Source organism: Suncus etruscus, chromosome 3, assembly GCF_024139225.1.
Source record: "Suncus etruscus isolate mSunEtr1 chromosome 3, mSunEtr1.pri.cur, whole genome shotgun sequence".
Taxonomy (NCBI): domain Eukaryota; kingdom Metazoa; phylum Chordata; class Mammalia; order Eulipotyphla; family Soricidae; genus Suncus; species Suncus etruscus.
In genome coordinates, this window is record NC_064850.1 from 87,396,307 (window position 1) to 87,418,770 (window position 22,464).

Genomic DNA, 22,464 nt, shown 5'->3' on the forward strand with positions numbered 1-22,464 from the left:
AGCAATACGCATGGCCAAGAATCTGCAGGCTCCTTGCCAGCACCTTGTCCTTTAACTCTAAGAAGACTGGCTAAGCTGCACACAGACATTCAGTGCAGGTCAGGTATAGTGGGGGAGTTTGGGAGTTTCTCAGGCGGGGCCAGCCCAACCTGTGGGCAGGGTTCAATAAATGAAAGAAGCTTGGGAGAGGCTAAGAGGTTTTATGTGCATTTCCACAGAAAATTTCCAGAATCATTGCCTTTGGACCCATTTATTTTCAAGTCAGAAGTAGGGCTCCTTGTGCTGGAGAGATAGTGCAGCAGGTAGGGCACTTGTCTTGCACATAATTGGCCCCAGGTTGATCCCTGGCATCCCATATGGTCCCCTGAGCACCACTAGAAGTAATTCCTGAGTGCAGAGCCAAGTGTAAACCCTGAGCATCACCAGGTGTGGTTCCAAAACAAAACAAAGAAGTGGGGGTTCTGTAGTTATTTCCATCTACATGGAGAATTAACCCCCACTTTCCTATTCTCATCTTTCCTAGACACTGGCCTTGCATTCTGAGCTGATTAGGGAAGCTGAATCAGGAAGACATTGCTGCAGTGATTTCCCTGGGATATGGGCCAGGTACAGCTGGTTCTGGGGGTCTCCTTCCTCCTTCCTTTGTCCAATGAAGAATGTAGGCTGAGATGGGAAAATTAAAATCCTTTTGCAAGGAAGAAGAACAAAGCAGATCTCTCAAGTGTGAAGCAATTTTCTGGAAGAGCTCTGGATGAGTTTGGGGGGCATCAGACATAACCCAGGCCCCTCCAGTTTGCTCCTGGTTGGTGCTAGTACCAACCCCTCCAAGCTTCCTGTACAGAAGGGTTTGCCAATACTTGGTGTAGAATAACTACTAGGAAATGATATGTTTCCAGAGGAATCTTCCTGCTACTTCCCTATTCCTTTGGGATTCCCACCCAGAGAAAATAGAAGGGAGCACAGTCCCTGCAGGTAGGAGGGTATGATGTCTGAGGTCTGAGGAAGCTGAGCTGCTCATGGGTCGACTGCCCCTGTGGAGATATCTGTGGTGGCCTTAGGGCTTGCCACTCCCCAGGACCAACTTTGAGGTGCTGAATAGCCCTGGAACCTCAGCATCTAGAGATATGGAAAGAAGGGAGTTCCAGTACCAAGACTGAGATTCTTGGATGCTTGGCTACCAGGGACAATTGGGGCAGCTGGAGAGGACCAGTGACAGAATTCCAAGCAAGGAAGCCCTGTGTTCTGTGACACGTGGAAGCCACCAGGCAGTGGTGCCCTCCTTCCCTTGCTTTTCAGCATTCTCATTCCTGCATGGCTGTTGGCTGACAAGCAAGGCATGAAGGCCACCAGATCGGGGCAGGGTAGATGTGCTGGCTCTAGAGATGAGGATAGGAGAAGACTATCAGGAGAGTCCCCTCCCCACACTGCCTGTCTGTCCAGCCTCCTCCTTTCTGGAAGTCCCAGTTGGCTTGGTGTTCAGTGGGGCAACATGGGGCCCAGCTGGGTCATCACAGGGCGGTCAGGGTTTCGGCATGAAACATGCTCCCAAACATATCCTACATGGAAAGGGGAGAGAAGTGTTAGGTCTGTCACATCAGAGTGGCTGTAGTTGGTGGGCCTATGGACTGTATGTGGGAGTCTATGAACCCCAGCTAGAAAGGAACACCTTGAGTGTGTGAGGAAACAGGGCAGAAGCTGACTCATCCTAAGAAAGTTCCAGAAGTATTTGGAGAAGACGCCAGAAAGCTCACCTTTGTCCCTAAGGTGAGACAAGGGTAAGGCTGTCCTAGAGCTGATTTGGACTTATCCAGGGGCTGAGAATTCCACAGGGATCCAGGGATCTACTGAATCTTAGCAACACCAGTTTTATTTCCTGATGTACACATGCTCCACTTATTCTCAGGGATGTGTCCAGAGGACCCGTGGAGCTCAAGACCAAAAGTTATGGGACAAATGGGGAGATTTCTCTTCAACCCAACTTCCTCTAAAACTTCAACTTCAACTTCCTCTAAAACTAATGTCTAGCTCCTTCTAATTATGACCATTCTGGCAGGATTGCCTTTCCTGACAGGACCTTAGAACACAAGGGGGATAAAAGTCCTCCATCATCACAGCTCTTTGCTCTAAGGTCTGTACCCATAGAACATGCACCCTCTAGAACTGATCTGAGCATTGAACATCTCAGGGCACTAATGCATCTGTTCACTGATATGTAGTTCCCTGGAACTGTAGCAGGGTGCTACAACCACTCAATACATACAGCCACTCCACACATACAGTTACTTCATGCATACAGCCACTCCTTATATTCACTCCATGCATGCAACCATCCATGCATTACAGCCATTCCATACATATAGCCACTCCATACATACAATCACTCCTTATATACAGTCACTCTATACATACCTGAAGCGTCAGTGTAAGAACAAATAAACCCCCTGCTCTTCTGATGCGACAGAGGGACAGGTGTTGCCCTATTTCCCTTATATTACAGTGATAAGAACTGGAACCTCATGTGTTATGTGGCTTACCCAAGATCATGTGAAATGTGCTTGAGTTAAGAATAGCTGTTAGTTCTCTAGGACTTGTTCCAGTATCTCCCTTCCCCCATGGTGCCATTCAGGGGCAGAGAAGAATTAAGCTCTGCTATTAAAAGAAAGATGTTGTCTCCTTCAAGGTGACTGCTCTGGCTTAAAGGTGAGAGAGCCAGCCAAGACCTGGGAATTGAGAGCTGCTTCCTTCCCCACTTTCCTCAGAAATTACCTGCTCTAGGTCCCAGTAGCCAGGACTGTCCTCTTCTGAGTCATACAAGGAGAGTTCATGGTCCTCTGGAGCCTAGAGGGGGAAACATGCAAAGATTGGATGGTGAGATTCCAAGTATGGGGCTACTTCACTCTTTCCCTCACCTCCCTGCCTCTCCTGTCCAGCATCATGTGTTCCTACTCTTTTTCTGGACAAGAAGGCATCAGGGCCTGCCCTCTTGTGTGTATTTCAGAAGTGACAGGGTTTCTTGGCTCCCAGATCATTGCTAGCTGCCTGATCTTGAAGCCACTGTCTGGGACTCTTTCTGGCTTTGTAAAAGTGGGGTCGTCAGAGTTGCTCTGCCAGGTACCTACCCCTTCTCTTGAGAGAAGCATGTGACTGACATATATATATATATATATATATATATATATATATATATATATATATATATAATGAGTAGATTCTGTAATGTAAAAAGTGCCATATGTTATGCATATCATTCATGTACATCTTAAAATACATAAATAACTGGACATTTTCTGTGTAATTGCAAATAATAAAGATTCTTCTGATATCTTTTATATTTATTATGCAAAGAGTTTATGAAGCAAGAAAGCTTCAGGGCTTATCCAGCTTCCCCTGAAAGTATGGCCAGGTGCCAGGGCCTTTGAGCAGCTACCTTCTGAGAACAGACTTCACCTTCATCCTAACTCACAGCAAAGAGCAAAGGGTTGCTCTAGACCTGCTCAGATGCCCTCTAAGGGCTGGGAAACTTTACCAAGGTTTGGGATAGGGGCTGGGCTAGATCTCTGGGGGAACTGGGACAGGAATCCCAATGAAGTAGAAGTTTTCTGCATTAATGGAGCATATCTGCCGACCATTTACTGAGCTAGTAAATGGCACACAACGATATTGAGACCAAGTTAGGATCAGCCTCTTTATCCAGCCCCAGCCTATGAGCTCTGAGCTGGATTCACTAATAGTCCTAATTAAGTCTCCAGAACCTAATGACTCGAGTATGGTCTGGAAATGGATATTTACAAAGGTTTGGGAGAGACCGGAAACATAGATCAAGGAGCTTTGCAGATAGGAGGCCCAGATTCAACCCCCAACACTCAGTTCCTGAGCACTGCTGGAAGTGACCCCTGAGCACAGAGCCAGGAGTGGCTCTTGAACACCACTGGGCATGCTCCTCTCCCCCAATAAGCCCAAACAACAAAGTTTAAAAAACAAAAACAAAAAACACTTTAGGGCAGGGGTCCTTAAACTACGGCCTGTGGGCCACGTACAGCCCACTGAGTACGTTTATCTGGCCCACTGGGTGCTTTTGCTGCCACTGCCTGTCCTGCTTAGCAGCCAACTTGTCAGCCCACAGTGTGCATATGTAACATGTGCACTGCACTCTCTGAGTCCCCTCCTTCTTTCTGTCTCTTGACTCCTTAGTCTTAGGCAGGGGTCCTCACCAAAGCAGGCCCATAGTTCCCATTGAAATGGTAAGTGTGTTAATTTAATATTACTTGTTCTTCATTTTAAATGCTGCATTTGTTCCCATTTTTATAACTCCAAAATAAGATATGTGCAATGTGCATAGGGATTTGTTTATAGTTTTATTTGACTATTATTATTATTATTATTATTATTTTCTTATTTTATTATTATTTTGTTTGGGGCTATACCCAGTGGTGCTCAGGGGTAACTTGTGGATCTGAGCTCAGGGGTTATTCCTGGTAGTGCTCAGAAGACCATATGGATGTTGGGGATCAAATCTGGGTTGGCCATGTGTAAGGCAAATGCCCTACCCTCTGTGCTATCAATCTGGCCTCCATAGTTTTTTTTAACTATTGTCCAGTCCTCCAACGATCTGAGGGACAGTGAACTGGACCCCTGTTTAAAATATTTGAGGACCCCTGCTCTTGGAGCTAGAGAGAGTATAGCAAGTTAAAGCCTTGTATACATCTGACTTGAGTTCAATCCCCAGCACCCCATATAGTTCTACAAGCACTTCCAGGAGTGAATGATCTCTGACTACAAAGCCAGGAGTAAGTCCTGAGCACTGCCAAGTGTGCCTTCCACCAAAATCAACCAAACATCAAACCACAATAAAATAAAAGAAAAAAGTACTTTCAAGTGAATATAAAAACATATTATTCTAAGGATACTAATGACATTCTTCAAAGAAGAGTGCACAAAGGTCAAATAAAAATAGATTAAAGAACTTGATATCAGACCTGAAACCATAAGGTACAAAGAGGTAAACATAGGCAGAGCGTTCCTGGCATACACTGAAGCTAAAAGCATCTTTAAAGATAAAACAGCACTGTCCAAGCGAGTGGAAGCAAAGATAAACAAACTAGACTACATTAAACTGGGAAGCTTCTGCACTTCAAAGGAAAGTGACAGAAAAACAAAACTATGCAGGGAATGGGAGAAGTTATTCACCCAATACCCATCAGATAAGAGATTCATTTCTAAGTTATACAAGATGCTGATGGAACTTAACAACAACAACAAATCTAATCTCATCCCAAAAATGGGGAGAAGAAATGAACAGATATTTCCTCAAAGAAAAAAATACAGATGGCCAAAAGGCACATGAAAAAATGCTCCAAATCACTAATCAACAGGAAGATTCAAATCAAAATAACAATGAGATCTAACATCACAGAGACTGGCACACATCATAAAGAACAGAACAACCAGTGCTGGTGCAGATGCAGGGAGAATGTATCACTTTTGGAAAACAATATGGATGTTCCTCAAAAATCTAGAAATTGAGTCTCCATATGATTCAGCAATACCACTCTTAGGAATATACACTAGAAACACAAAAACATTCAGGAAATCTCTCTGCATTCCTATGTTTGTCACAGCACTATTTATACTATCCAGAAACTGGAAACAACTCAGATGCCCAACAACACATGAATGGCTAAAGAAACTGTGGTACATCTATACAATGGAATATTATGCAGCTGTTAGAAAAATGAAGTCATGAAATTTGCTATTGGATGAATATGGATGAATATGGAGACTATTTTTGAGTGAAATAAGTCAGAAGAAGAGAGATAAACACAGAATAATCTCATTCATATTTGGGATTTAAGAAAAATAAAAGACAGTATAATCATACCCAGAGACAATAGAGATGAGGGCTGGAAGGACCAGCCAATGATAAGAAGCTTATCACAAAGAGTGGTAAGTTCAGTTAGAGAAATACTAACAGTTAGAAATACTGACAGCTACCATGACAATGAAGAAGGACAGAGGAAGTGGGGAGAAGGAAAATGGGGGACAATGGTGGTGGGAAAGTTGCACTGGGTAAAGGATGTGTGTATTTTATGGTTGAAACCCAATTACAAACATGTTTGTAACCATGGTGCTTAAATAAAAAAAATATATTAAGTTGACAATGAAACAAAAGAAAAAAAGTACTTTTAAGTGAATCTAAAATATATTTTAATATAAATAAAAAATAAATTTAATATAATAAAACTAACTTTTATTATTAAAGTACTTTAGTATAATAAAATAAATTTGATATGATAATATAAATTTAATGTAATAAAGATTTAATATAAATATAAAATTAAAATGAACTTATATCAGATATAATTGACAAAAATAATATTCCTGGGCCCGGAGAGATGGCACAGCAGCATTTGCCTTGCAAGCAGCCGATCCAGGACCAAAGGTGGTTAGTTCGAATCCCGGTGTCCCATATGGTCCCCCGTGCCTCCCAGGAGCTATTTCTGAGCAGACAGTCAGGAGTAACCCCTGAGCACCACCGGGTGTGACCCAAAAACTAAAAAAAAAAAAATACTCCTAAAACAAACTAAGGAAAACTTTTGAAGTAGTAAATCTGCATTTAGGAACTCAGTTTACAGATAAGGATGCTCAAGGGTCCGTTTATACAAGTTAAGAAACAGAATTGACTGTGGAGTCCCATCTTCTGCTTCTTTCTAAGCCCCACCTTTCCTACCTGCTCCTGGCCTTGGATTACTGGCTGTAAGGAACTTACCCTGTGGAAGTTCTCTCTCTGGGCTACTTGTCTGTTGTTTGCCTGGGCAAAGAGAACTGCATCATGTATGCTGGGAAAGACATGCTTGTGCTCCAGACACCCGTCCTCAAAGACACCACCATGACTGATGTCCTTGTACACCTGGGCTGAAAGGAGAAGGTCATCTTCAGAATGCTGACTGCAAGGGCAGCTTGGAGCTGGGTGGGGTATGGTGGGAGGACAAGAAGGGAAGGAACATGCAAGGGTCTCTTGCAGCATCCAAGGTCCTGTCATCTTAGACCAAGGCAGCAGAGGGCGCTATGCAGACAGCAGAGGGTGGCAAGAGGACTGGGAAAGTCTGAACTGTCACAGAGATTGCTTCCTGCTCCATGCTCTGCCTATCCATCCTCCCATTGTTTATCAGCCTGTCCTGCACCCTCCAACATGGCAGAGCCTCACTGTTCACTATCCTAGATATGATTCCCTGAGGGGTGAAGGTGGGAAGAACCCACAGATCCTAATTCAGGGGTGCATGCAGTCATATCATAGTTGAGGCAGATTCTCTCCACGTGGGGCCTGCACCCAGCCTGTGCCTGCTCAGGCCTTTCTGAAGGGCAGTCCCCCATAAGGCTCTCACAAGAGTGTGTATGTATATGTGTGAAAAAGAAGAGAGAGAGAGAAAGAGAAAGAGAGAGAATCTGACAGGTGTGTGTATGTATCTAAGTCTGTACCTGGGAATATATATGTGCAGATATATGTGCCTCTGCAGATATGTGTAAATGTGTGAGTGTGGATGTTAGAGAGTGTGTGAGTCTGAGTGTGTTGTGTGCTCCCTGGTACTTAAGATAGGTGTGAGCTCTAGGCCTCTAAGATTCATAGATATTCAAATTTGGAACAGTCACCTTATCAACTCTTCATTTAGTGTAAGTGAACATTTGTCCTCTAAAGCAGCTATGTCAAGAACACATGCTAACTGGTGGTGGTTGTGTGTCTGTGTGTGTGTGGGTGGGGATTGAAAGTCTAGTGGTACTTTCTGAAGCCTGTAATCCTAATATGTTCTGGGGGCCCCAGGAGAGTGCCATAGTTCGGTCTCTGTCTCCTTAGACTTGTGTCTGAAGCTTTTATGAGTAGGCAGTGATTGTGGTGATATTGGGGTGCTCTACTTTCCACCCCTTAATGTTCAGTATCCCACCACCCTGTCCCCACCTCCAGCCTTCCAGACCTGACCTCTTCTTCATCTTACCATGAATGTTCACCAAGAAGACTTTCACCCCAATCTTCCCATAAGTGGAGCTCAGCTAGAAATGTTGGGGTGGGTAGGGGGAGACAAAAGGAAAGGAACATTCTGAGCTGGTCTCAAAGTGACCCACAAAACACACTTCCGACGGGAAGCCAACAAACAAGCAGCCCTGAGTGGCTGACGATAAAAATAGCAGCAAAGCTGCCACTTTGCTGAAGTGTTGGCTCCCCTGGAAAGTGGCGGAAATGGGCCCTTGCCAATGGGGAGGCACTTAAAACTCCACAGCCTTTTTTATGGGGTGCTTTCCTTTCAGAAACTCCCACATCCACGTTGCACCTCTCTCCTGGCTTTGTGACCTGTGGCCAGAAGCGAGGGCTTCAGTCAAATGCTCTCTGCATAGATCCAATGTAGGGGTGTAGGTGAGACCCATGCCTGGGGATACAGCCAGTGTTCCTTGGTTTTCCCTGGGATGCTCCTGATAAGCCAACTCTGAGGAGGTCTCTACCTGCTGAAGTTGGCCCTGAGAAGCTATTCCCAGTCAAAGCTTCCTGTGGTGCTGGGCCTGAGGCTGAGAGACACCAAGGTGATTTCTTTTCTCTCCTGAGAGGGCTGAGGCAGGCTGGGGTGAGTGGAGAGGGACCACCACAGGGGCTCCCCTCAGGGGCCAAGGGCTGGCTGCTGAAACCTGACCAGGAGATCAGGGACTCTACCAGAGAATGGAAGTGGGCCTGGAGTGCAGGTGTCCCAGGCTCCTGATTGTCTGCACCCACTCACTCATAGATACCCCTATCCTCAAGGGGAATGGGAAAGTTGTCCAGAGGTGACCTTAGCTTCCACAGTGATTGGCTCCCTTAGCTTGTCCACCTGGAGCTCCAGGGAAAGGCCCAATAGAAGGCAGGGGTGAAGCTGAGTGAAAGTGGGCCTGCGCCTCATGCCCTGGGGGCCTCACCTTGGCCAGGGCCTTGATGCCCATCAGATCCACAAAGCTGACCCCGCTCAAGTCGAGGATAAGGGTGTGGAAGGTGACAAAAGGCGGGACACTGGCCAGTAGGTCTCTGGGCTCTCCCGGAGCCTCAGCAGGTCCTGGAGTCTCACAGTGAGTCGCTGAGGAGCTGTCAGGGCTGAGGGTGATGTAGGACACGCTGGTGCCATTAGCAGGGCTCTGATTGTTGTTGGGGTCTGTGGGGGTGGCATTCTCGAAGTCCTGCTGCAGCTCCTGCAGGGACACAGTCTGGGGCAGGGCAGCAATGTCTGAGAAGGGAGGTGGTATGTGCAGTACCCGCAAGCCCCCTGAGGGGCTTCACTCTCTCAAAATGCCCCCTTCAGACAGACCCTGTGGGAGGGGTCCCAAGTGAGCAGGCTGAGAACTGCCTAGCCAGTTAGCAGCCCAGTCCCTCTGCTTGAGAGGCACCCATTGAGAACGACTGGGTTCCTCTCTGTTCTCCTCAGCACTCACATCCATCTTTGCCAGGTAAGCCCCGGTTAGGTTAGGTCAGAGCCCATCCCTCCCAAATACAGGGGCTATGAGAGCACAGAGATGGGTTGGGACCAGGCAGGTCTTCCCAGAGGAGGCTACTTGGCGCTCACCAAGCAGTGGACATGGGGACTTTCTGGTGTTGTGCAAGGGAAGTGGCACCAGCACCCCATTAGAGAGAGAGGGGGCTGCTCTTAGCCTGGCTCACCTTGGTTTTCATGAACAGAGACTTCCTCTGCTGAGTCGGCATCACTCTCCCTTTTTCCTGTTTCTTGAGGTACTTCTGCTTGGCTAGTAAAACCTTCTGCGGGTCTACCCCTGTCTGTGGGAAAGAGGCCAAAGTGGTCTTCACCCCATGCACTCAGTTCCTGGTCCCCATCCTTCTACCCTCTCTCCAGGCCCTGTGATTGCCAGAGGCTCAAGTTATACCTTGGCAATGACCTTTTGCTTGAAGATCTCTGAGTTGGCAAAGTAGAGAGGGGAGCAGTAAGTGACAATTTTAATCCCTTCTATTTCCTGGACCTGTGACAGAGAGACTGAGCTCAGTTAACAAATGATTTATTTTTTAAAACCCTTTCCTTAGGGTGGAGCACTGCAAAAGAGTCACAGCTTAGAGACTCACCCTACTGTAGGTCTTGGGATTCACATAAATGTCTGTGTCCATGACCTGGGCCAGAGCATAGCCATTTCGACTGGAGAAAAGCATGAGAGAACATGTGAGGAAAACTGCATCCTGTCTTCACTGGAGAAATCTGCCTGATGTTCATGTTTGTGCCAAAGTAAAACAATTTTGATCTCAGAACTGAGGCAGGGAGGTTGGGGAACAACATAAGCTGATAGGCATAAGTGGCTCCCAAACCATCACTTGCTGGTTTCACCTCTTCAAGAAGAGGTGTCAGGATTTTCCTGACATTTAGCAGGGCAGGGCCTGTCCTAGCCCCCTTTCTTTTCCTGGCTTGGACACTAATTTGTTCTTGAGGAAGGGCATAGCATCTTCTCAGAAGAGCTTCAGGAAGAATTTAGAGTCTCAGCATCCACTTTCCCCAATATTCTCTGGCCCCAGCCCTTCCAGGACATGATGGTTCCATGTTCCAGCTGGGTACCAGGAGATGTAAGGTCTGGCATACAGACTGACACACAGACTCTTCTCAAGCCTGTTGGCACCTCCAGGCTATGATGGTTCAGAACTTGACCTGGGAGCTCTTAGTGGGAAGGCCCATGGGCCTCACTGCTCTGCTTTGGGAGAGATAGGTCGTTACTCACAACTGGGTCTGGAAGATCACAACCAGGATGGAGAAGACGACACCCACAGCTACACCATATGGCAGGCTCAGAAAGAAGGAAGAGAGAAAGCTCACCACCCAGATGAACTGTGAAGAAAGAAAAAAAAAAAGAGGGAAACTGCCTCTTTCAGCAAAGGTTAGGAGAATCCCAGACACACCCTTCCCTTTTCACTGCATTTTCTGTGCTCTTTTATATATTTTTGCAATGGTCACATTGGCCATTCCATTAAGTTTCTTTTAGTTGGTTCCATGAACTTTTCTGACTTTTAAATAGACAACTCATGGGAGGCAGCATGACCTAGAAAGGGCAGAAATATCAGATCAGGTGTGTCTGGGTTTGAAGTTCTTTTTCTTGTTTGCTAAGTGACCCTAGCTGTCTAATCCTGAGGGATACTAAGCACTGCTTCATGCAGAAAAGAAGGAGAGAGATGGAAGTATGGAAGAAAGGAAGGCAGAAGGAAATATGAAAGCTGGGAAGGAAGAAAGAAAGGAAAGGAACAAAGGAAGGAGAAAAGGTGAGAAGGAAGAAGGAAAAGAAAGAAGAAAGAAGAAAGGAGAGAAAGAAGGAGGGGAAGAAAAGAAGAAAGAACAAAGGAAGAAATTGGGGAAGGAAGGAATGAGGGAAGAAAAGATGGAAGGAAGAGAAGAAGGGAAGGAAGGAGAGAAGGAAGCATGGAAGAAGGGAAGAAAAGAGGATTGGAAGGGAAGAAAGAAGCAATAAAGGGGAAGGAAGTTGTGAAGGGAGGAGAGAAAGGGAAGTAAGCAAAAAAGGAAGGAGAGAAAATGAAGGAGAAAAGGCAGGAAAAAGGAGAGAAGGTGGGAAGCAAGGAAGTAGGAAAGGAATAAAAAACAAAGGAAGGAATGAGGGAAAGAATGAGGGAAAGAAGGCATGAAGAAAGGACTAGAAGAAAGAGAAGGAAAGAGAGGAGGATTGGAAGAAGGAAAGGAAGAAAGGATGGAAAAGGAAGAAGGGAGGGAGGAAGAAGGGAAAGAAGGAAGAAGGAAGAAAAGGAAGAAAGGAGAGAAGAAAGAAAAAGAAGAAAAGGAAGAATAGAGGAAAGGCAGGAGGTGAGGAACAAAGAATGAAGGAAAGGAAGAAGGAAAGAAAGGGAATGAAGGAATAATGGAAGAGACAAATATGGAAGAAAGGAAAGAAGGATGGGCTGGAGTGATAATACAGTGAATATTGCATTGGTCCTATATGCAGCCAACCTAGCTTTGGTACCCAGAATCACATATGGTGTGTTTCCCCAAGGTTGCTAGGAGTGGTCTCTCAACTTAGAGAGTCAGGAAATCCCTAAACTTCAATGGGTATGACCTAGAAAAAAATACAAAAAAGGAAGAGAGGAATGAAAAAAAGGAAGAAAAGAAGTAAAAGATGAAAGAAAAGAGAAAGGAAAGAAAAGGAATGAGGCAAAGAAAGATAAGAAAAGGAATGGAATTTCTGAGCAGACAGCCAGGAGTGACCCCTGAGCAACGCCGGGTGTGGCCCAAAAACCAAAAATCAAAAAAAAAAAAAAAAAAAAAAAAAAGAAAAGGAATGAAGGAGAAGAGGGAGGAAAAAGAGAAAGGAAGGAAAAAGGGAAGGAAAACTGGAAGGGAGGAAAGGATTCTTCTTTCCTCTTTCCTAGTTAGTTGCTGAGAATACTCTCTGGCCTGGTTGGGTGAGTGAGGGTGAGACTAGATGTAGTTTAATAGTTTCCCTCTAATGTTCCCAATTTTCCTCCGGGGAGCTACTGTGTGTGCCAATAAAAAGTGATGATGATCAGTTACATCCACATATCCTGTGAATAGCAGAAACTATGGGAGTGGAGTCACAAAGAACAGATCCTGAGGGTGGGGGTGGTCCATTTTCTTGCTCACTACCTGGAACCCAGAGGGACACTCACTTCTCTGGCTTAGAGTCTCCTCCCCAGTGCCATGCACATACACTCACTTCATGGCCTGGAATCTGGGTGGGGTGGAAGACTTGGGACCCCAATCCTGTCTCCACCACTTCCTGCCTCTGGGTCTTTGCTGACTCACTCTACCTCTCTGATCCCTGCTGTCAGCTTTCAAATGAGGGAAGCCCTCCTCTCTCACAGGTCAAGGAAGGCCTCTTCTTGGGAAATTCAGGGTATCAATTGGTGGCAGATGTAGGTACGGAGGCACTGGCTGACACATCCCACCCCTAGACCCCTCAAATGTGTGATGAAGCCATGACTATCACCAAATCTCAGAGGAAGACCCCCCAAATCTTGAAGTCTGGTGACTTTCTTGAGATCCTAGTTTGCTGTTCTTATGCTCTAGTCTTTTTTGGTTTGATTTGGGGGCCATCCTAATCTGCTTAAGGGCTACTTCTAGGGTTCATTCCTGGTAGCACTACAGGGACATGTGGGTGCTGACTTGGGCTTCTTTCAGTTCAGGACTAAGCATGTGCAAAGCTAGTTCTTCAGTCACAAATTTTCTGGGTGACCTGATAGTACTCGTGGGCTACTTCTATACTTGGGCGTCACTTCAAACAGTGCTTAGTAGGCTGCCACTATGGAGAGCCAAGTATCAAACCTGGCTCCTGCATGATCCCATGAGTCCCTCAGAACCATCTTCCCAGCCCTCTTTTTGCTTTTTAAAAAACCTACAGATCATGATCCCAGATAATCTCATGTTCATGCTCTAATATTCTCACAACTTGTCTTGTATGAATTCATGTATATCTGAATGTATAAAAATATATGATATACTTATGCATGCTTACATCTAATAAAGTAACTGTAAAAAATAACCTACAAATCAGAGCTGGAGAGATAGTACAGGTAGGCATTTGCCTTATATTCTTCTGATCCAGATTCAATCCCTAGCATCCCATGTGGTTCCCCCCCTCCCAAGAGTAATCCCTGAGACGAGAGTAAATCCTGACCACTGCTGGGTATGGCCTGAGTACTATGAAAAACAAAAACAAAACAACCAGCCAAACAATCCACCCCCCAAAAAACCAACAAAATAAACTATAAATCATAACTATACTAACAGATAAGTTTTGTTGGACATAATACCTGGTCCAGGTGATGTGCTGCTCCTTTGTGGTGTCCTATTTTGCCCTTTTTAAATTTATCGTATTATAAATGATATAAGCAGGCCCTTATATCATTTATACCACATGATATAAATTGCCCATTTCATATTGGAACATTGTGTGACTGAAACTTATATATCAACAACTTCTTAACTCTATATCTTCACAGTGATTTAATAATTTTAAAAAATACCCATTTTACAGATGAGGAATCTGAGATTCTGAGAGGTTAAGGCACTTGCTTTTGGCCAGTCAGTGAACAGTTGAGTTTAGACCTGACAACTGGATGTCACCTCAGAACCTGGAACTTAACACTTAGCTGTGCTTATGTAGAAGTGACCAGTATGGGGTCATCAATAGAAGGGGACTAGAGGTAGGCTGGCAGAGGTGGGCTTTGGGGGGGGGCCTCAGGGGCCCCTGATACCTACACAGTCCAGCTTGCTCTTTCTCCACAGGTAGAAGGGATCAGCCAGTTGCTTGAGGGAATTCTTGAGATTGACAGCAATCAGCGCTCCTAGTACAGACTAGGGGAATAGAACAGGCTCACACCACCCTCCTTCTCCCCTTCCATGCTACTGGCCCTGGAGCCAGCTTTGGAACTCCTTCCTGCAAGACCAGAGTTTGAGGTAGGGCCCCCCTGCCTCATCCTGTCCTTCCCCTCATTTATTACCCCTGAGTGGCCCCTACCTAGGGACCCCTCGTGGGCCCCAAGTGGAGAACGGGGTTAGAAGGAAGACCCCTCTGACTCTTCCCTGGAAACAGGGAGAACATGGCTGCCAATGAGACAGTGGGACCCCAATGCACTGGGCAAATGGGAAAGCACCGTGAGTCTTGGTGGTTTTTAATCTTACCTTTGGGAGAGGGTACAGGTAGGAGCCCAGGACCAGCATGGTGACCATCACCACCAGGGACACACACAGGCTGGCCACCTGTTTAGAAGGAGGGGTCAGAGGGTGCGCATCCCTGCGGCATGGGGGTGCAGCAGGGGCAAGGGGCCTCACCTGGGATTTCCCTCCTGCTCCATCCACAGCCAGAGTGACGGAGAGGGCACAGCAGATGACATGGATCTTAAAGAAGGAGCCGAAGAAATTGCTGCAGCCCAGCGCAATCATCTCCTGTGGGGACAGGTGGGGTCAAAACGGGACAGGTGGGAACAGATGGAAGACAGCAGGGGACAGGAAGGCTTGATCCCAGCACCTCATATATTTCTTTAACCCCACCAGGAGAGGGCTGGGAGTGGCCATAGAGGGCACATGGGAACAAGGAGACCAAAGAAGCTTCATCTTGGTCAAACCTAGGACGTGAGAATGACCCACTGCCTAAAGTCCCCCATCTCAATCTAACAGAGCCTCGCAGGACCAGGGCCCCTCACCATGAGCTGGAACCAACATCCCGCCCCCAGCTTAAGGCTCCTGGATACCACTATGGCTCCTGTAGCTCACTCTTGCCCACCTGGTTGGAGTCCACATCGTAGCCGTGCTTGGTGGCCAGGGTCCGGCCCACAGCTAGGTTGATGACATAGCCCACGATGGCCAGTGAGAAGGCAGTGCCGATCATGTCCTGCCACTGCGGAACTACAGGCAACACGGGGGTGGGGAAGCTGCCGGGAGCCAGAGCAGGCAGGGTCCGGGGTGAGGAGAGGGAAGGCTTGGTCCTGGCCTCTGCTGGCCGGAAGGCTACAGTCTTTATGGAGACCCCTGAAAAGGGCCACAGCCAGCACCCTCCTTTGCTCTCAGTGCCCTGTTCCCAGGCCCAGCCCAACCGAGGTCACAGAGCCATGTGTGGGGCTGGGTGCACTGTGCATAGAACCAGAGCGGAGAGGCACCCCCCCAGAACTGTTCCCACTGCTGCAGCACAGGTTTGTTCCCCACCGAATCTCGGTGTCAATTATCTCTGCAGCTCAGCCTCTGAACCTAAGTTTGGGACAGCCTGAGTGGGGAGAGCAGTGGGGTCACACTTGGATGGGCACTTGTCTTGCACACAGCTGACCTGGGTTTGATCCCCAGCACTTCATATAGTCCCCTGATCCTACTAGGAATGATCCTTGAATGCAGAGCCAAGAGTGAGTTATGAACACTGCTGGGTGTGCTCCCTCCCCATCCCCCTCCCCCCCCAAAAAAAACAGAACAAACCAGACTAGGGTAGGAAGGGTGGTGAGGCCCGGGCCTGAGGTCGGAGAGGGGTTCTCTATCAGGTGGACTCACCCATGCTGGATCTGCCCCACGACCTGCATGTGGTACTTGGTGTACATCTGGAAGCCCCCAGAGACAGCTGTTGCCACCACCACCTGCAAACCCAGGAGTAGATGGGTGCTGATTGGGGCCCTGAACAGGGTCTCTCCCAAGCCCTTTATCTCCTGGAGCAGAAGTCATTCCCCGACTTCCTGTTACACTACTGCTCATGAGTTTGTGCCTGAGTTGGTGGGGGAGCTAGTGATAAGGAAGCACCCTTGACCCTGGCTGGAGTTGGTTTCCTTTTTTCCTGGGCTATGCCCTTGTGCCAACCAGGTGAGGTGCTTACCACGATCATCTCTGTAGGGATGGGGAAGCGAATCCGGTGCATGAACCTTGCATTCAGCTCCTTCACCAGCACCAGGAACACACCACTGATGAGTGCAAAGATCAGCGAAGCCAGGTTCGTATGAGGGAGGCCTTTGCAAATGTCAATGAAGGTCTGCAGCAGATAACATCATGCTCACATGCTCATGGGCTCTCTTCTTTCCCAGACCCAGCTTTTTCACCCAGGAACTAGTATGTCCCTGCACTCAGTGGGTGGACTGGGTAGAATGCTAATTTCCTTTTTTTTTCCTTGTGGGGGAGATAAACTAGAGGAGGAGGGACATTAGACTTAAGGAAAAATGTTCAGACAGAAAGACTTTTGCTGTTTGACCTGATGGAAGAACTATTTTTATTTTTGGGCCATATCTGGTGATGCTCAGGGGTTACTCCTGACTGTGCACTCAGAAATTACTCCTGGTTTGGGGGGCCATATGGGACACCGGAAGATTGAACTGTGGTTGGTCCTGGGTCAGCCGTGTGCAAGGCAAATGCCCTACCGCTTCGCCATCGCACTGGCCCAAAGAAAAGCTATTCTTGAGCAGTGATTCTCAACATACTCCCAAGACCAATGCCAGTCTGCAGGAGTGAAAAAGCTGAAAATCATTTGTTCCCAATAGGGATTAAGAATTCCACTAAAAGGTTCAGCAAGCCCTTGGAAGCATGAGTTAGACCCCCACAGCGCTGCTCCTTAGGAACCCTCCTTGGACAAAACATTGGCTAGTTTTGCACTGAGAATATTTATTTTGAGGAGCTCATGCTTTCTGCAAATAGCCTATGGACCTGCCTGGGCCCTCCCATTCTCAATCTTCCTAGACTCACAAAGACGATGGACCCTGGGCCTGTGTAGGAGGGGATGGTCAATCCAAAGATGTACTTGAGCACTGAGATCAGGATCTGCAGGCCAGCAGCTGTCATAAAGCCCCGGATGAAGGACTCGGAGAGGTAGATGGCCACAAAGCCAAACTGCACCAGGCCCAGACCCATCTGAGAGGAAAGAGGTGGAGAAGGGAAGGTCAAGGGTCAGCAGCTCTCATACCTGCCTGGCTCAAACCTAGAGTTCTGTGTGGTACGTGGAGGGCAGTAGGCCCAGGGAAGGAGCCCTTCATAACCTGTCTTGTCCTTGAGTGATACAAAAGGCCTTAGACCATAGCTATAGACATCTTGGACTCTGTTTCTTTTACACATAAAGCAAACTTAGCTTGTATCCCAGAGATTCTTCTCTGATAACTTCATCACCTATCCAGTGGATCAATCATTGTCAAATCTCTCACCAAGTTAGTGTCCCTGGCAAGGTGACCTCAAATACAGTCTCTGTCTACAGTTGTCACCCTGGTCTAGATCTTCCTGGCACCCAGGTGCTATCCCTAAAGGTACTCTGACTCTAGTAATCTCTATAAGCCAGTAGATCCTTTAGAGACTGCCAATGAGACCCAAAGCAGCTTCTGGGGAGACAAGCCTCATACTTCATTGTTGGCCTTTGAAGATTTTTCCAGTCTCTTCTCTGGAAGGAGCCTGGCTCTCTAGCCATACCATATTCCTTGGCTTGCCATTCTCTTGTCTATCCCCATTCAATCAGGCCTATTACTTCTCTCTGGATTGCCCTTTCAGACCAGCTTCTACTCATCCTTTAAGACTCAAGACACAGGTTACCATGACTGAGGAGAGCATTTTTCTGATTTTCCCTCTGATGTTTCACAGCAATTAGTATAGCTGTTCATCTTGCTACCTAAAAATGTGTGCTGAGCATTGTGAAAAATGAGTCTTTCCAACTTGTTTTATTTTGATCCTAGGGCCTTGTCCAGTTCCTGATGCAATATGACTGGAATGAGTAATGGAAGGGCATTTTGTGAGGGCCCTCATGCTCCTGTGCTCTCTCCTCCTGCCCCTACAGCCCCTAGCAGAGGCCTCTGCCTTTGAGTGCAGCCAAGGGAGCTACAGAGGGGGATCAATCTCTACAGAGGGATTGATGACTAGGCACAAAGTCTGAGCAGAGGAGGGGCAGAGAGGAGTGAAAAGAGACCAGGAAAACAGGACAGGGTGTCAGAGGTGACTATTACTTTTACCATGGAACTGTTCAGGCTTTCTGTGGTTTGAGGAATGTGGAAAAACCCTCTAATCATCTTTAATGTAGAAGTAGAGTAGTAGTAGTAGTAGTAGTAGTAGTAGTAGTAGTAGTAGTAGTAGTAGAAGTAGAAGTAGAAGCAGACCTGGCTCAGAGGTGTGGGCATCTAACCTGAATGAGAGCTGTCAGGCAGGCCAGTGTTGCAGACACGTGTAGCCGCTCCGCATCCATGGCCTCAATATCCACGAAGCTCTTGTTGGTGGTTTTGTTGTAGGTCTGAAATTTCGACTCTGGGGCTAGCTGCATACAGATGTTACCCACCAGGATGCTGATAACGGCAAAGGTACCTGTGGTGCCCACCCAGCCAACAAAAATCAGAGGTTTGCTCCAGAACTGGGATACAAGAGGGTTCCAGGAATACTCCTGTTCCTCTGGGGGACTGACACTCCACCTTTCCATGTACCTCTCTAGCCTAACACCTACTGCTCATTTTAGGCATGCGCTGCCCTCACCATGACTGTCCTTATTACCCCTGAAAATGAACTTGGAAATATAGTGCCTAGCCACAAAACCAGGTCTCATGAAAAGCACTTTTCTCCATCTCATGTGGCACTTGAAAAAGCTCTTGGTTCAACTGGGTATGCTAGCACTCTCACAGCCCTCAGAACTTCATTATATGGCACATTTGGTTGGGCCCAGAACCCTTCAAGTTCTATGGAGGGAGATAGAGCAGGCACAGAGAGGAAGTATTTTCTCTGAAGTCACAGATGGCCTGTGAGGAGGCAGCAAACTGCAAAGGCTCTGAACCAGGCCCAGGTCATCCTACCTGCTAAGAGGGTGATGCCTTACCTGGAACCATCTGGTGGATACCTCCCAGAAAAAAGTACGTCAGGAGGGGGAAGAAAGAGGAGTAGAGGCCGTTGACTGGAGGAAGGTTGGCCAGCAGAGCAAACGCCATGCCTGTGAAGGACAAATAGGGGCTGGCTCAGGTACATGGTGGCTATCACTCTGGGTGCAGGGTGGAAGGGAGAGGCACAGGGGGTGGCTGCTGGCCAGGACTGGCTAAGGGGATGCCTTCACCTTGTGGGACCTGGATGGAGCCCCCACTGAGTCCTCCGAGCAGGTCAGGGATGATGTAGTCTTTGATCTTATACTTGGGGAGCCAGGAGAGCACTGGCAGTAACCCCAGAACCATGGTTTTCATCTTGGCCGAGGAACATCTGGAGGGGAGGGCAGGATTTTCAGTTAGTGCTGTGTGCCTGTCTAGAAGGTCCATGGAACCATTCACTCATTTATGGAAATGAACCCAGTTTGTAAGTACTCACACTGTGTCCTGGGGCTGGGAATCAAGGGGATATTCAGTTAGTGTGAGGACTCCAGTGTGAATGTTCTATGCCCCATGAAGCCATCAAGGGGAGGGTTTGTGGGTTAGAGCAGGGTAAGGAGCTCTGAACTTTTTTTTTGTTTGTCGAAAACCTCCAAGTCCTTTCATAAACCTCAGTAGCGGTAAGAACAAGGCTCCCAACAACTGAAGGGTGACAGCTGCTAGATTGATGATGGGAGGGGAGGTAGGCATTTGCTTTTTTTCTCCTTGTCACAGGAACTCAAATACTCAGGGCCCATAGGTGACTCATTGGCCTAACTCTAATTGGGCCTCCTTCCTGCCCACCACCAATTCCTGCTTCTTACTGTTGCTCAATAATAGTTTCCCTGACACTAGGTCCCCTGGATGTCACCCAAAAACTGAAATCAACAGACAGTGCTTTGTGTCCAGGTTTTCTATCCTGACCAGTGTGGAACAGCATCTCTGTTGTTGACGACCCCTCTTTCTTTTGGGGCAAATGGATGGTGGGTGGGGAGTTGGGCATGTGGGAGTAGTTTGAAGTCTCTCTTAAAACTTTGGACCCAGAGAGAACCAGCCCTGCAAGAACTTTGGGTTTGTCAGCGACAGGGAGTGCTGGCTTCTTGAGCTGAGAGCTGGCTGGGAAGAAAAACAACTCACTTGAGTACTTGTGTCTGTCCAACATTCTTTACAAGGTTGCCACATGGGGCAAAGAGATCTGAAGCCCCAGAGTAGGGCTGGAAATAAATGCTGAACACTTACAGAGAGGCTTTGGAGGCCAAGAGGGAAGTGGAAAGAAGAGAGAACTTTGGAGGAATTCATTCATTCACTCATTCATTCATTCATTCACTTACTCACTCACTCATTTATTCATTCATTCATTTTTCATCATTAAACCTCCTTCTCTGTGCGAGGCTCTTCTCAAGGCTTGCTTGCAGCCTCAGGGAATTGTTAACTCCTTGCAGTGCTTTATCACCTTCATCATTGTAATTATTTAGGATATTAAGAGAGAAACAGCTCAAATTTAACACCGTGGGTGCAAGGGCAGGCACAGACCATCTGCCCAAATATACAAAGGGTCTAGCCACTGGGCACCAAGACTTGGTGGTGCCTGGGCAGAGATGGAGCCTCCCAAGAGAAGTAGGGTTGGGCTGAGGCTTTTAGAGAAGACTCAAATGGGTGATTCCCCAGCTGGAACCAGTTCCACCTGCATCTCCACTTCAGCCATTGCCAGTGACCCCAATCCAGGTAACTGAATCAGCTGTTTCCCCAGGGGAGTGAGGAAGAGCAAGCCAGCTCCTAGCTAGACTTGAGTAAACTGCCAGGAGACTGGGAAGGGGGAAGCAGAAGCCGTAGCCTCGGGCTCCTCAGTGTCTAGATCCCCTCCAGCAGCCCCTGCCTCGCCAGTTCCAAGGATCTGAGAGTAGAATGGAAAGAGCCTGGGGCTGTGGCATCACCTCTTGGTAGGTTCCCTGTAGGAGCATCCAGGCCTTTCACTGTCTGGCTCTGAATATTCTCTGGACCAGGAGAAGAAAGGAACATCAGATGGGAAATGGGAGAAAGAGCCCTGAGGGGAGGTGACTGTAGGTCTCCCTTAATAAGGAGAGTCTAGGACTCAGAACAAGCCCCTTCTTCGGACCCCTAAACAGTCCAAGTGAGACAAGTGAAGAGCCCAAGGAAAAGAGGATGAAACTGTCTCCTGCAGGAGGCAAGAGGCCCTAAAACCTTTCTGAAGCTGGGATGGTACTAGTTCCTGTCTCCATCTCCATCAGATGCATGATGAATCTCAGAATGTAGGATCTCAGAATCAGGGCTCTGGAACCCCTTCCTCAGAGCTTCCTGGAACCCTGACCTAGGAATCCAGCTAAGGGCCGTGGGCTGACCAAGCAAGGAGAGAGGAGCCTGGCTTGGGGCCATGTTACCTGAAGGCATTGCGAAGTTTCTCTCCCAGTGGGTACGTCCGGTCCTTCTTCTCAAACTCCTCATCGAAGAGAGTGAGGGAGTATGCAGCTCTGTCCACCACGTAGCGGGGCCTGGGCTGGTTCATGTCTGGGGCATTGACGGGCTCTGGGAAAGGTAGTGGAGGGCAGGGTGAGGGGCATCGCTCCCCGATGCCAGCTGGGCCTTCTCTCTGGAGTGTCGCTGCTGCAGAGTTTTATTCTGACTCTCCGCCCCACCCAGGAGGTGCCTCCCTGCCCTGGTTCAGGTCTCTTCACCAGACTCACTTCTCTCGGTGGCCTTCCTGCCCAGGCACCGATGATGCACACACTCGCCCTGGCTGTTTTACTTGGCGCTCAGCACGTGGCTGGCACTCCACACCTGTGACATCACCATCACCCCCGCCGAACAGCAGACAGAAGGGAGGTGAGGGTACAAAGGCAGGAATAAGCATGTTGAGCAGCACAACCCACCCCATGCTGGGCTCTGGTGCCCCCACATGCTGCTTCATCACTCCAGACCTCAGTTTTCCTGAGGTCTCATATCATTCAGAAAGTCTCATATCATTCAGCCAGTTAGCTAGGAGAAAACAGAAAGAGCCTGCCAGGTGGCAAGGGTAGGAGGGGGAGCCCCAGGAATCTTTTCTGAGTGAGGGGCCCAGGCCTTCACTCACAGGCGTCCCAGGGACAGAGCTGTTTGGGGTAATCGGGATGGTCTGCTTCGGTGGCTCTCCCACGGCTTCCTGTGCCTAACCTTCCCCCCACCCTGTG

At 47.8% G+C, this 22,464-nt stretch overlaps 1 protein-coding gene across 1 annotated transcript; it reads right to left on the reverse strand.

The window, feature by feature from the left end:
* Positions 1–1,508: 1,508 nt before the first annotated feature.
* Positions 1,509–21,803, reverse strand: SLC26A9 (solute carrier family 26 member 9). Its single transcript, XM_049770943.1, has 20 exons — positions 21,679–21,803; positions 19,495–19,634; positions 19,264–19,374; positions 18,586–18,761; positions 17,172–17,336; positions 16,315–16,467; positions 15,999–16,081; positions 15,247–15,394; positions 14,796–14,909; positions 14,646–14,723; positions 14,223–14,318; positions 10,723–10,829; positions 10,082–10,151; positions 9,889–9,981; positions 9,668–9,781; positions 8,935–9,216; positions 7,989–8,043; positions 6,767–6,912; positions 2,767–2,838; positions 1,509–1,556 (listed from the first exon to the last, which is right to left on the reverse strand). Exons 1-20 carry the CDS (start codon positions 21,801–21,803, stop codon positions 1,509–1,511), a joined length of 2,376 nt encoding a protein of 791 aa, XP_049626900.1.
* Positions 21,804–22,464: the final 661 nt, after the last annotated feature.